This window comes from Vitis riparia, chromosome 12, assembly GCF_004353265.1.
Source record: "Vitis riparia cultivar Riparia Gloire de Montpellier isolate 1030 chromosome 12, EGFV_Vit.rip_1.0, whole genome shotgun sequence".
In the NCBI taxonomy this organism is placed as follows: Eukaryota; Viridiplantae; Streptophyta; class Magnoliopsida; order Vitales; family Vitaceae; genus Vitis; species Vitis riparia.
In genome coordinates this window covers 11397273-11412296 of record NC_048442.1, presented here as the reverse complement: position 1 = coordinate 11412296, position 15024 = coordinate 11397273, and the positions used below count along the sequence as shown (strand labels likewise).

The 15024-nt window shown below is 33.7% G+C and overlaps 1 protein-coding gene across 1 annotated transcript; it reads left to right on the top strand.

Moving 5' to 3' along the window:
• The first annotated feature begins 301 nt into the window (after positions 1-301).
• LOC117925968 (MDIS1-interacting receptor like kinase 2-like) lies at positions 302-2892 on the top strand. The gene is made up of 3 exons (XM_034845066.1): positions 302-334; positions 421-2401; positions 2510-2892. The coding sequence occupies exons 1-3, from the start codon at positions 302-304 to the stop codon at positions 2890-2892; spliced, it is 2397 nt and encodes a 798-aa protein (XP_034700957.1).
• Positions 2893-15024: the final 12132 nt, after the last annotated feature.

Here is a 15024-nt window from a genome sequence, read left to right as displayed (position 1 = left end):
CCCAACCTTCTCACTCTTAATCTTTATAACAACTCCCTTTATGGAACCATTCCAATCAACATTGGTAATCTTTCCAAACTGATCACAAATCTTAACTTTGGTTTCAATCATTTCTCTGGTGTAATATCTCCTCAACTTGGATTTCTAACATCTCTTAGCTTTCTAGCATTGTCTTCTAATAATTTCAGAGGCCCAATCCCTCCTTCCATAGGTAACTTGAGGAACTTAACCACTTTGTACCTTCATACAAACAAACTTTCTGGTTCTATTCCTCAAGAAATTGGATTGTTGACATTACTCAATGATCTTGAGTTGGCAACTAATAGTCTCATTGGTCAAATCCCTCCATCCATTGGAAACTTGAGAAACTTAACCATTTTATATCTTTTTGAGAACAAGCTTTCTGGTTCTATCCCTCAGGAAATTGGATGGTTGACATCACTTAATGATCTTGACTTGGCAGCTAATAGTCTCACTGGTCCAATCCCTCCATCCATAGGTAACTTGAGGAACTTAACCTCTTTGCACCTTCATACAAACAAACTTTCTGGTTCAATCCCTCAAGAAATTGGATGGTTGAGATTGCTTGATGATCTTATATTGTCAGTTAACAATCTCAATGGTTCAATACCAGCTTCCATAGGAAACTTGTCCAGCTTAACCTTTTTGTTCCTAAATCACAACGAGCTTAGTGGTGCCATTCCTCTTGAAATGAATAATATCACTCATTTGAAATCTTTACAGTTATTTGAGAATAACTTCATTGGCCAACTACCACAAGAGATATGCCTTGGTGGTGTTCTTGAAAACTTTACGGCCTTTGGAAACCATTTCACTGGTCCCATACCAAAAAGCTTGAAAAATTGCACTAGCTTAGTCAGAGTTAGGCTTGAAAGAAACCAACTGATGGGAGACATAGCCGAAAGTTTTGGTGTGTACCCGACCCTAAATTATATTGATCTAAGCAGCAACAATTTTTATGGTGAGCTTTCTGAGAAATGGGGGCAGTGCCACATGCTCACAAGCCTGAGCATCTCCAACAACAATATTTCTGGTGCTATACCGCCTCAACTTGGGAAAGCAATTCAACTGCAACAACTTGATCTCTCCGCCAATCATCTAAGCGGGAAGATCCCAAAAGAGTTGGGTATGTTGCCATCATTGTTCATATTGTTGTTGGGAGACAACAATCTTTCAAGCAGTATTCCTTTGGAATTGGGAAACTTATTCAATCTTGAAATTCTTAACTTGGCGTCAAACAACTTAAGCGGTCCAATTCCCAGACAGCTAGGAAACTTTTGGAAATTACGGTCCTTCAACTTGAGTGAGAATAGATTTGTGGATAGCATTCCTGACGAAATTGGAAAGATGCACCATCTTGAAAGTCTCGATCTTAGTCAAAATATGTTGATAGGAGAGGTTCCACCACTGCTTGGAGAATTACAGAACCTGGAAACGTTGAATCTCTCCCATAACGGGCTCTCTGGCACCATCCCACACACTTTTGATGATCTGATAAGCCTGACAGTTGCTGATATATCCTACAATCAGTTGGAAGGTCCTCTCCCCAACATCAAAGCTTTCGCTTCATTTGAGGCATTAAAAAATAATAAAGGTCTGTGTGGAAATAATGTCACTCATCTCAAGCCATGCAGTGCCAGTCGAAAGAGGGCCAACAAGTTTTCTGTTTTGATCATAGTGCTCCTCATTGTGAGCACTCTATTGTTCTTATTTGCTTTTATTATTGGCATTTGTTTTCTTTTCCAAAAATTGAGGAAGAGAAAAACCAAGTCTCCAGAAGCAGATGTTGAAGATCTATTTGCAATATGGGGTCATGATGGAGAATTGTTGTATGAGCACATCATACAGGGGACCGACAATTTCAGTTCGAAACAGTGTATCGGCACTGGAGGATATGGTACTGTTTACAAGGCTGAGTTGCCAACAGGCCGGGTTGTTGCTGTGAAAAAACTTCACTCATCACAAGATGGAGATATGGCTGATTTGAAAGCTTTCAAAAGCGAGATTCATGCTTTAACACAGATAAGGCATCGCAACATCGTCAAGCTTTATGGCTTCAGTTCATTTGCAGAGATCTCATTTTTGGTTTATGAGTTTATGGAAAAGGGGAGCTTGCGAAACATTCTAAGCAACGACGAAGAAGCAGAAAAATTAGATTGGAATGTGAGGCTAAACATTGTTAAAGGCGTGGCTAAAGCTTTATCTTACATGCACCATGATTGCTCACCTCCTATAGTTCATCGAGACATATCGAGCAACAATGTTTTGTTAGATTCAGAATATGAGGCTCATGTATCTGACTTTGGCACGGCTAGGCTTTTAAAGTTGGACTCATCTAATTGGACTTCATTTGCAGGAACTTTTGGTTATACTGCTCCAGGTACAATTTTCTTAGTTCCTTGCTTACCTCTAAACTGCCTCTATACATCATATATAAGACTCTTATAATTGCTTAGCAGAACAGAGCATGATCAAATCTTCTTTGCAGAACTTGCTTACACCATGAAGGTTGATAATAAAACTGATGTTTATAGCTTCGGAGTGGTAACATTGGAAGTAATTATGGGAAAGCATCCTGGAGAACTCATCTCGTCCCTGTTATCGTCAGCGTCCTCATCATCCTCATCACCATCAACTGTGGACCATCGCCTATTGAATGATGTGATGGACCAGCGCCTCTCACCTCCTGTGAATCAAGTGGCTGAGGAAGTAGTGGCTGTAGTGAAGTTAGCATTTGCATGCTTGCGTGTTAATCCCCAATCTCGGCCGACTATGCAACAAGTTGGTCGAGCACTCTCAACACAGTGGCCACCATTGTCAAAACCATTTTCCATGATAACGTTGGGTGAGCTGCTGGGTCATGATAGTTGAGGGTCCTCCCTTCTCCATGTAAAGTTGTTATCATGCATTGTATATGTGTTGGATTTTGTTTTTCATAGACTTCAAAGTATTGTTCTTTCGGATATGTTATATATTACACTCCTGTAAAAGCTTGTACTGCCTCTTTTTTCATGTGGTATATTTCTAGATTCATGGGCTGAAACCCAAGTCATTTGCCTAACCAATTAGAAGGAGCATAAGAATTAAATATTGGTTTAGAATCCTTCTTCAACATTTCTTACCCCAAAGATCAAGACGGAGGGTAGAAAATACAGAGTGCTTAAAAAAAAAAAAAAAAAAAAGTAGTAGAGTCAAGAATCTAAATTATGGTCTCATATCCAAAGAAGTCAAGGAATCAATTTCATAGTTAAAAAAAAAAAAAAAAAAAAAATTAATGTAGTTACATTCATTCAGACATTTCAACAAATAGCTTCTCAAAATTCTCAGAACATGATACATAGATCAAAATAAATCCCAATTGTTGAATTGGCACTTACTTTTTTCCTGTGACATTTGATTCCAAGTCACTAAATTTTTACAATTCAAAATTTTAATTACTATTCTCGTATTTTCTTTGCATCTAAATTAAATCTACTTTTACAAAAAAATAAAATAAAATAAAAAATTATATGAATTAATAGTGCCCCAAACATTTACTATCTTGTCCTGAAACCTTAATCTTTCTATCCTAGACATTCATACCTGAATCATAGATTCTACCCAAGTGTAAGGGATACCTCTTTAGGACCCTTTAACATATATCAATAAGGAATATTACTTTGATTTATGTTTTTAATTTGATTCTACCTAAAGTCGGTGTGCACCAAAACCATAAAAATTGGAGAAGGGAAAGTAACAATGGATGCCCATTGTAATTTACATTCTGATTAAAGAAAAAAAATTTCCCTAGAATTTTTTAACTTTCTAAGAAACATGTATTCCCCCACATGTATCTCTACACATCTACAAAATTTTATTGAAGAGTTTGGTGCTAGCTTCTTGTCTTCATTACTTTTCTTTTTTTAACAAGCAAGTATGAAGTTTATATTATTGATAACCTAATTAGTATGAATTTTTTTATCATTGAAAGACTTTTGAGTTTGAATAGATTTTGATTCGATATAAAGTTGATGATATGATTATTGGCCTATGCTTGATCCCTTTGATATTGAAGGTTGTACTCTAGTTTTACCTTTTTTATAATCAATTTTATGTGCTTTTTATAGGGTTTGGTTGGTTGTAGTGTAATCAATGTTGGTTTGTTTCATAATATATAATATTACAAAGTATATATTGATATGAGCTATTGGTACTAGATCGATATTGAGGCAAAAGACAAATTTTAGACTAGATAAGACTATTTTAGGGCCTAACACATTACATTACGTTGAAGAAATACAAAACTAATTTAATAAAATAATGGATTGAAAAGATGAAATACAAAAAAGAAATACAATAAATGACTAAGTTTTAATTAACTTAGAAATCAACTAGTGAGAAGTATTAAGGTCAACCTCTTATTGACACATTATATAATTTTATAGGAACAGTGGAATTTGCCATTGTGCGGTCTAGTTAGAGTTGTATAATGTGATAAAGTACTAATAACAATGGTAATTGAAGTGAGGTTTGTGAAATGTTATTGTTAGCAATAATGAATGACAGACTAAATTATGAATGGATTGGAATTGAGTAGCTTCAATGTCAGCTTTTTGACACAAACATCCATCCAAGATAGTGGTGCAAGATGCCCATCTCAAGTTTTCAACCAATAGTCATGATGCTTTATCAAGTCCTTTTCTAAAGAGTAACTTAGTCCCAAGTGTTATATGTCATTGTGCAATAACATTTCAAACATTGAATTTTTGAATCACACATTAAACTAGAATACCAAAATATAGATTTAGAAGACATTTGATGAGGGAAGGGTAGGTTCTTTGAATTACTTTTCTAGTTTGTCTATTCAAACAAGTATACATGATTCTATAAAAAGTATATTATATAAGCACTTAATTTATATAAAAAGCAAATAAAAATAACTTTAAAACTATTTTCATCATCAAAATTAAATTTCAATTCTTTGTTTTCCATGAATTTTAATTTAATTTTTTTTTTCATTCATAAAATTCCTTAGCACTTCTAGAATTAGTTTTTCTCTTCTTTTATTTTTTTCACCACACAAGACTAGAAACCAAGGGAGAACAAGTAGGTAGGTGAAGTTAAAAGGAGTATGCTTTTTTTGAGAAGAAGAAAGCAGTAAATGAGGAGTGAGGGGAGTGGTAAGAATAGGAGAATCAAAATAAGAGATAGGAGGAGTGCCTTATTACCATATGGTAGCTTCTCTATAGTATAGATGTAGGTGAATGAGCAAATCCTATATGCGAGTTGGTGAGGGGAGGGAATGATATTATGATACGCTACTGGAACTATCTTATGTGCTCTCTTTCGAGGGATTTTCCTTCTTGAAAATATACAAAAACTATTAAAATAATAAAAATAAAATTTTCTTGTTTATTATAATAAAAAAGATAATTACATGTATATAATATAATTATTTAAAAATATTTTTTTTTAAAAAAATTATTATTTCTTGTTTAAAAGCCAATAACATTGTATAATATTTAAGTTTATATTTTCTTTTTCTTTCATCATAATTTTCATATTTTCTTTTTGTTAAAGTTGTTTTTATTAAAATTAATTGTAATATAATAATGTTTACAAATACATAAATAGAACAATAAACAATGATTTTTTTAGATAATAAAATTAATTAAAAGTAGATAAGAAACACCAAGTACTTTTATTAGCATTTATAAAAAAAAATAAAAAACCAACTTTATGACAGCATAAATTTATAAATATATATATATATAATTTTAAGGTTTCATACTAGGGACTTAATTAGATAATATACTTAATTTAATCAATAATTATTTTATAAGGCGGCATTTTAAATTTTTAAAATAAAATTTTTTCTTATTGTCTAATGAGAATAATAAGTGTAATTTTGAGTAAAGAGTTTCTTCATATGAAATAAAACGTGTTTTATTTTTTCTATTTTTTTATTTTTTTATCTTTTTAGATTAAAAAAAAATGAAAAGTTATATTTTTTGAAAATATTTCTTATCTTTTACACAAAATCCTAATTTTCCCCATTTATTTTTACCTAGTTTAGGAAACTTATCGATTTTTGGGGTGCATATGAGCATGTATGTTGACTTTTCATGGATTATTAATATATTTATGTTTTAATTTGTTCTATAACACGATGGAACATGTTAGTGGATTTACCATATTGTTTATATTTTTTCTTTATTAAGAAAGACTGAATTTGTTAGGAAGATTCTTATTATATGCACTCATTCCATTCGTATACTACTTTGGGTTGTGAAGGGTTTGGTCAAAATAGTTGTTTCAATGGATATAAGGGGGAACATTGGTTGGTTGGAATCAATGATGAAAATATCTGTAATCATGAATATATCAGTACTTCGATTTTACGGATATATCGAAAATGTATCAGTGGATATTTTGACACAAAATATTAATGAACCTAAAATTGATCAAAACTTATAGAAACATAAGAAAAAACTCTTAGAAATGAAATTAGAAGTATAATAGATATTTTAAAATTGTTTTGTTGAATAAATTGATATATGTATGATATAGTTTATCATATTTGATAATAATATTATATGCGTCGATAAAAAAATATGAATTTTATAAGTGTACATTTATTATTAAATTATATAAAAAAATTATTCAATAATAATATTAAGGCATTTGATTATAATATATTTAATTTTAAAATATATTTAATATTAAAATTATGATCCATTTAATTCAATTGTATTAAATTATATAAAATAAATGATGATATATGTCTAATTTTTAATATTTAATTAATATATTAATGATATTAAAAGAACTATGAAGAAAATTATCATGATAATTTTTATATTTTTGGTAATCAATTAAATGAGATTTTTTTATTTAATTATAATTAATTTGTTCTTTAGAATAATCTTTTAATATTTTTGTTTATATGATGACTTTTAGTATATATATAATTGGTGATATATTTTACATGGGATGAATTTGTTGGGAACCCTAGATTGCTCCGTTCCCATGCCTTGGATCACGTAGGATGCATGCAAGTCCATCTTAGACTCTCTAAATCTATCGTAGTGGATAAATAGCTATTAAAAAATAATAAGAATACCATAGAAAACATAGAGATAGAGAACAAAGCCACATACCTTTGATCTGAATGTTCTCAAATCGATTCTAGTCGATGTAGATGACTCCAAAGTCATAGTAGATCTCGTAAACACCATGATCTTTCGCCTGATGATTCTTCCTTGTGTCTAGGCACTGAGATGGTGGATATCTCAAGGGTGGAGACTAGGGTTTTCTTTCTAGACTGAAGGGGAGAATAACAAGACTTAGAAACCCTAACCCCTAAAGGGGTATTTATAAGCTTCCTACTAGGCTTAAGTGACTTAAACCCACCATGGGCTTGGGTCACTTAATCTATCCAAAAAAGGTTGCTAATTGATTAATTAACCATACAAGGCCCTAATTAATCAATTAGCCTAGTCCAAAGATGCCACTCACTTATCCTTGTGCAACCTTTCATAATTACCTAAACATCCTTATGCACAAAAGTGAACTAAAAACCCATCCAACCCTCATAAATTGTGTCATCAAGGAATATGAGCTCAGGGCTTGGACCATTAAGACCCAGAGAAGTACTGGCTCCCTCAAAATCCAATTCTGAAGTTGATTTAACATTCCACTAGAAAGAATCAATTGAACGCCAGTACCCTATGTATATTACAACAAGACACCAAGTGCTCGGGTCCGTGACCTACTATCTATTGTATACAGTCTCCCCATGAACTAGTCATCTGTATTCTAATAAGGTGAATGCTATCAACCTTTCAAGATTACCTCTACAATCCTTGAGTTACAGATCCTCTTATTATGTAATCAAATGACATATTCTAGCTCACTAAGATCATCTATCAAATTCCACTAAAAGAATTACTGCGGGCCCATAGATTTCATGATCACACATCCTTAAGATTACTCGAGAGGATACATTGTCTTAAAGTCCACGAGATATCATGGTGCCTTTATTGAGAATGCCTATTGCTACAAGCTTCCATCAACAACGACCCAATTCATAAGGAATATATGATCAGCTTACGATCTCACCCTTAAGTCAAAGCCACTACTAACTTCTGCACAAGCTCAATATTCTCTCAAGGTTAAGACACTATACAGTATAGAAACTCGGTGAAGTCATGACTACTCAATAGTCTTATGTAATGACTCACCATAGGTCCTGTCCAATGTGTAACTATACACATTAGTGCACTTACCATGGGAACCCATCCCGATAATCAATACTTGTCATCTCTCCAATTAGGAGGTAGTGTACTACAACCTAAAATGGATTGCCTAAGTCCACGAACCTGCTGTGAACAAATCATCTACTTTCAAGGAACCCATGACTTGAATCTTCTGTGCAACTCCTAATGCACCCAAGTCATGTACAATGCAAAAGATGCTAGGCTAGAATGCTCATAGAGTATAATGCATGGAATAAGGATAAATAAAAGTGAACCATGAATATGATTAAATGAATAATGTATCTCAAATTTGTTACATCATGTGATGCTTTTTAGGTCTATTTCCTAACATTCTCCCAATAGCCCTTAAAGCACCATGCTATCAAAGCATGCTAGATACTCATCTGAAACCTATGCTATCCTTATGACCATCAAAGACTCTCCTAGTCAATTTCATGGTTAAAGGATTTGTCAGGTTCTCCACATAAGGTATCTATTCAACTGTCACATCACCCCTTTATAAGACCTCAACACTCTGAGACACAAGCACATAATCTCTCATTCTCCAAAGATACTTGAATATATGCTTGACAACTGTCCAAAGCTTTTGACCTAGATTTGACTGATATCTACTCACAATACCTACAACAAAGCAAATATATGGTTTCGAACATAGCATCACCTACATAAGCTACCTATTGCAAAGGCATAAGGTACCACCTAAATGAGATCTTTCTCCTCAAATGTCTAAGGACATCGATCTTGAGAAAGGCTAACTCCAAACCTAAAGGCTAGCAAACCCTTCTTAAATTCCTACATCATGCACTTAACCAAATGCTTACCAATGTAAGTGATATAGTACAATTTCCCTATTCTTGCAGTTCTAAAGGACCTTAAACTCAAGAATATATTACGCCTCATCTAGATTTTTATCTAGAATTAAGTAGAAAAATAGATCTTGAATAATGACAATATCTCTACATCATTGAAAATGAGTAGATTGTCATCTGCTTACAAGATCTAAAAGCACCACCATGCTTCCCTACTCCTTCTTCTACACACAAGGCCCTTTGCTATGAAAATGTTTGGTTGCATAAAAGATGCTAATATCAAGATAATCATTCAAGAGTGCTATCTCAACATCCTATTGCTATATCTCATAAATGAGATAAACCGTAATGGATAGGTGTACTCTGATAGATTTGAGTAGGGATACTGGTGAAACTATAACCTTTAGCTACAACCTAGCCACACAAAATTCAAACTTTCCATCTACTCCTTTGTTCCCCTTGTAAACCAACTTACACCTATGAGTTTGATCTCTTCAGGTGCTTCTACAGGAACCCAAACTAAGTTAGAATCTCGAGGATTCTAATTATCCCTCCATAACATATTGGCAAGTTATAAGCACTAACACACTCATTGCTTCATCATTATCCATGGGATAACAAAGCTCCCACTATGATGGGGTACTCATGTACTAGAAGTAATGGGAATGGTATCTCTATACCTCCGGATCCATAGCATCTTGTGCAAAAATGGGATTATCTTCTAATGCTTCCTCCAATCTATATCATTTTTTTCCTTATTTCTTACCATATAGTCTTCATTAGAAATTTGACATTTGTATCAACAAACACCTTCTAATGATCCTGACTATAAAGGTAATGACCACTGTGATCCTCTTTGATATCTTATAAATGGATACACTTCTTTAGAAAAAGAGGTATTACATAGTCTTTAACACATATCCTCAAAAGAATGTGGGAAGTAATGAGAAACCAATCACCAATCTCACTATGTTTATCAAAGTTTGAAATCTTCTTTCCATTACTCCATTTTGCAATGGAGTCTTAGGTGCACCCAATTGGAATGTAATCTCATGCTCCCACAGAAAGAATCAAACGTACTAGACATATTTTCTCAGTCTAATTGAAATGACTGATATGTTTACTCAATAGGTTATCCATTCTCGGCTTAAATTTAATGAAAGTATTCAAGGCATCAGATTCCTATGTACATATCTAAAACCTAGAGTATTTATCAGTAAATGATGAAATACTTATAGTTTCCATGCATAAACACAAAAAAAGGTCTATACATGATAGTATGTAGTAATTCCAAACATTCCTTGGTTCTATATCCTTTAAAAATAAAGGGGCCTCTTGGTCATTTTACTATCTATATAAGATTCGCAAACTAAAAGATCGTCTGGAATAAAAAAAAAGAAGGTTTAAACTTAACCGGTCTTTGGATCCTATTTAAATTCACATGACCTAACATTAGAAACCAAATGTTTGATTAATGCTAGGTTCATTCTTGAGATTTGATTATTTATTTCTTGGCAAAATGATAATAGAGTCAACATAAAGGAGAAATATATTACCTTCCACTAGTCTGCACCTTGCAACTGAAGCTAAGGTAAGTACAATCCCATCATGTAACCTTCTTAGTTGTTGAAAACTTTTTGGAGAACTACAAATAATGGGCCTAGAATCTATTCACCACAAGTGGTGAAATTTACCACTACATATTCAACAATGAGAACATGATGTGTACTTTCCTTTTTTCTTAGGTATACTAGGCATTCCTTTTTAGTATCCCAAATGGTTACAAATGAATCACTACCCTTGAGTTTGTTCTCTTATTTTCTTTTCTTGAACTTTCCTTATTTAGTGGTGATCTTCTTCTTCTTAGTAGAAGAGTCTTAAGAACCCTTAACTCCTATATGAAAAATTTTCCAATCTTTGAGAATCCTCTTACCCATCCTAAAGGAATCTGGTAAGATCTCTAAGACCACTTAAATCCTAGTGTTCATAATAGTCTTAAGGACAACTTGTCTAATAAACTTGTCCTTATCACTAAATAATCCTTGCAACTTTAAAGAGAATATCATAGACCATGGCAATAGACATGTATTTCTATTATGACACATTATCCAAAGACCTAAGTATGAGATATTTGGTCTTCTTATCCATCTTATGCCACCTTTGATATGCTTCTCTTTCTTTATGCTAGTTTTGTTCAAATGAAATAACAAACTCTACCTAAATTAGCTTCTATGCAATTAATACTATATCCAGATTATTTTTCAGTTAATAATTAGGTCTAATTTATACATGAGATAAGAGGTAATAGGTTAAAGACATGATATCTATAACAAATATAATAATTTCATGCATTAATAGAAAGAATCGAGCAGTCAAGGCAAGTTAGTAATTAATTTAGCAAAAATGTAATGCTCTCAAGCTACATGTCATTTTGCAAGGTATCCTAGTATCATAAGAATCAATCCTACTTTAGGCAGGTCATGACTCTTATAACTAGGGTAGAGACCCTTCTAATTGATCAACCTACCTTAAACTTTAAAAATTATCATAAGGCCTTGATCAACATACCTTTATGTTTAGCCCTTAGCCCATGCAAGTGGGACCACTTTAGGTGATTCTACCACTTCATGTCTAACTTAAGTGTGTAACCAAGATCCTTGACATCAATGTTACCAAGTGAAGAGTTCCATCTTTAGGATTGACCACTCCCATTACAAACATATATAGTCTCGTCCATATAGGATTGTCCATATCCCTCAATTCCTTAGGCGACCCCATCTTTAGGATGGCAATGCACCCAAAATCAAGATGAGCTCAATCTTGGAGGCTATGGGCTTGCCTATGGCCCTCTCTCACTTAATCTTTTAAATTAATTAAGATCAATTTAAAACTTTAGTGATTATCTTGATGAATAAATTATCTTCTTTGAGAATTTCCAAAAATATTTATTTCCTAATTGGAAACCTAGTATAATAGGAGAATGAATTCTTCTTCTCTTACACAAATCCAATTAATAAATATTTTATCTAAGATTTTTTATTAAAGTAATTTATTTCCATCAAATTAATAAAACTTGTTTGGTAATAACCTTTAGTGATAAATTATTTTTAATGAAAATTTCCTAAAGATATTTATTTTCCAAATTGGAAACTCAAGTATAATAAGGAAACTTCCAATTTTTGAAATTTTGAAACTTTGAGAACACCTTATTCCCTTAGAGGAACTTTAGTTCTCATATTCAAAATTCTTCTTAAATTTTCTTTCCTTATCCTTAGACCTATTGTAGACCCTCAATTTTGTCCTTCGACACTTGCATTTATCTTAGGGGTGTCACATGCACCCAATTTTTTCCCTATGGCACCGCCATGGCCCCCTTTTGGGCTTGATCAGTTTTCGAGCCTTGTGTAGGTTCATTTGTGGTCCAATGTAGTGTGAGTGTGTAGTTAATTTTGGAGTGCCATCATGGCCAATTCCCATGCTAAAGGAAGGAAGTGAGGTCTCCCCAAAACTTCAGTTCAGTTGGAATTCATAGGAGCAGGTTCGAATACGGAGCACTTGGGTTTGTTCCAATCATATCTCCCTCATCTGAACTCGAAATAGCACACCAATTTTTTTTTTTGTTGGATTCCTTATTATTCAAGGAATATTGTATCAAAATTTGAGAATTTTTCTCAACCGTTCGACCGGATGGTCAACCGGTTGAACTGATTCGTTAAGTTTTTTTAAGGCGGTCGATCGGTTGGCAATTGGTCAATCGGTTCGTCGGGGCTACTTGCGAACGACTTTGCTTTTGGAATTTTTGGTACCCTTGTTCAGGATGGTTTGAGCCCTGGTGCTCTAAATGGGTTAGGAGGATGGTTTTATGTCTGATTTAGGCCATTTTCGGGTTAATTGCAACCCACCTTGTATCCATGTGGATTCTTGGCGGGCAAGGAATTATGAAGTTATGAGGGGCAGCTGCCCACCCCAGGAAGATGGGAGCTAAATGAGTTGGGGTTTCGAGGCTGAAGGTGAGGATTTCCAGAGCTAAAGGGGAAAGAAAATGAGGTGGTATGGATGCTGAGGATGGAAGTTTGAGAGGGAAGGAAAAGAGAAGACGTTTGGAGAAAAAAAAAAAAAAAGGGAAGGGGGGGGGGGGGGGGGGGGGGGGGTTTGAGAAATCCTGGGGGGAAAAGCCTAGGAGTCTCTGAGGGTTTGGCACCTAGAGAAAAAGAAAAATGGAGGTCTGAGAGGAAAAATGGGAAAGGTTTTTAAAGAAAAACAAAGAGAACGGGAAAAGAAAAATGATCTTGTGGAAAAAGAAAAGATGAATTTTTGGTTTGCCTTGGTAAGAAGAAAAAGAGATCGTGATCACTGGTCTTGAGTGGATTTTGCAAAAAGAGAATCAATCTCACTTGAAACTGAGGAACACCTCTTAAAGGCTGGTTCTTCAGGGTACGTTTCTGGTTACTCTCAGAATTCTTACTTATATTCAATTCCTTTTTCTGGTCGTTTCAGAATGCTTAATGTCTTATTGATTGGTGTGGACAAAAAGGGTCATAAATTGTTATGTTGAAATTGGTTCTGTCTTTTTGCTATATTCTTCATTCAGTTGACGCCATTGATCCCGTTTGATTTTGTTCATATAAAAAATCTGTTTTGAATCGTTCCCCCATTTCAGCCCATGAATCTACCCCTGAATTGAGGCTATTTATGTTCATCTCTTGCTCACCCTTCCCTGGGAATCTTTTTAATGTTTTCATCTATGCTTTCTACTCTTTTTTAACAGTGTTAGAGTCTTTGTCTATGTGTTTGAGCTTGTATGGGAGAATGACGGAGGCTTGGATATAAGAGATAAGCCTGTCTAGTTCTTGAAGGTTTTGTGTTAATGGATTAATGCCTGAATGGGATAGCTTCCTTTGCCGCCATGGCATGGGCAGTGCCTTTCTTTTGTGGTCTCCTCCCTTCGCCAGGATACAAGGAACACGTTGCATTGTTTCAGTCGGTTCTCCTCCCTCATCTGAGCTCGGAATTGAGCGTTTTTTTTTTTTTTTGTTGGATTCCTTATTCTTCGAGGAATCTGCTGGTAAAGTTTCAAAATTTTTCTCAATCGGCTGAACCGGTTGGGAACCGGTTCAACAGGTTCTGCTAGACAGCCCTGTTTTATAAACACATTGCATTGTTTTGGTCGGTTCTCCCTCATCCAGGCTCGGAATTGAGCACCGTTTTTTTTTTATTCCTTATTCTTCGAGGAATCTGTTGGTAAAGTTTCATAATTTTTATCAATCAATTGAACTAGTTGGGAACCGGTTCAACAGGTTCTGCTAGGCAGCCCTTGTTTTACCATGTTTTGACCCCCATTTTTGTTGTGCCTTGAGCCCTTAAGCTTCAAGGCACTTGTGAGCCACCTTTAATAAGTGAAAGAACAGGAAAATCTCCTAAAGTTTAATAAGTGAATACTTCTAAAAGAAATAGCAATCTCTTTAGCAACAACTAGTTTAAATAAATAACTTTGAAAAATATATTCTCATGAAAATTTACTAAGAATACCAAAATACTTTGTTTTATAAATCTTATTTTGGTAACCTTCTTAATTATAAATTATCCATCATAAATTTCCAAAAATTAACTTGTTTTCTTTATATTGGCATCTTGTGCAAAAAGAAAAAAAAAATATTTTATAAAGATTTGGAAAAATAAAAGCTCCTCCTTAAAAAGAAAAAATATATATATATTCTTAGAGATCTCAAAGATTTGAGAAGAATTTATACATATAAGTCTCTAAGAATTAATTTTTAAAAGCAAGGAGAGCTCTTAATCCTTTTCCAACTTATCTTTTACCTAAAATAAAATTTCCTAACTATGCACATTGCAATTTAAATAAGTTTTCCGATTTTGAAAAATTCATGAAAATTTATTTCTAATTAAGAATACCAAAATATCTTATTTTAGTCCAT

Excerpts from the sequence above, each read along its gene's own strand:
- LOC117925968 (XM_034845066.1), top strand. The coding sequence starts at position 302 with ATGATCTTGAGTTGGCAACTAATAGTCTCATTG. Across the intron at positions 335-420 it reads GGCAACTAATAGTCTCATTG|GAAATTGGATGGTTGACATC; the intron begins GTCAAATCCCTC and ends TCTATCCCTCAG. Across the intron at positions 2,402-2,509 it reads TTTTGGTTATACTGCTCCAG|AACTTGCTTACACCATGAAG; the intron begins GTACAATTTTCT and ends TCTTCTTTGCAG.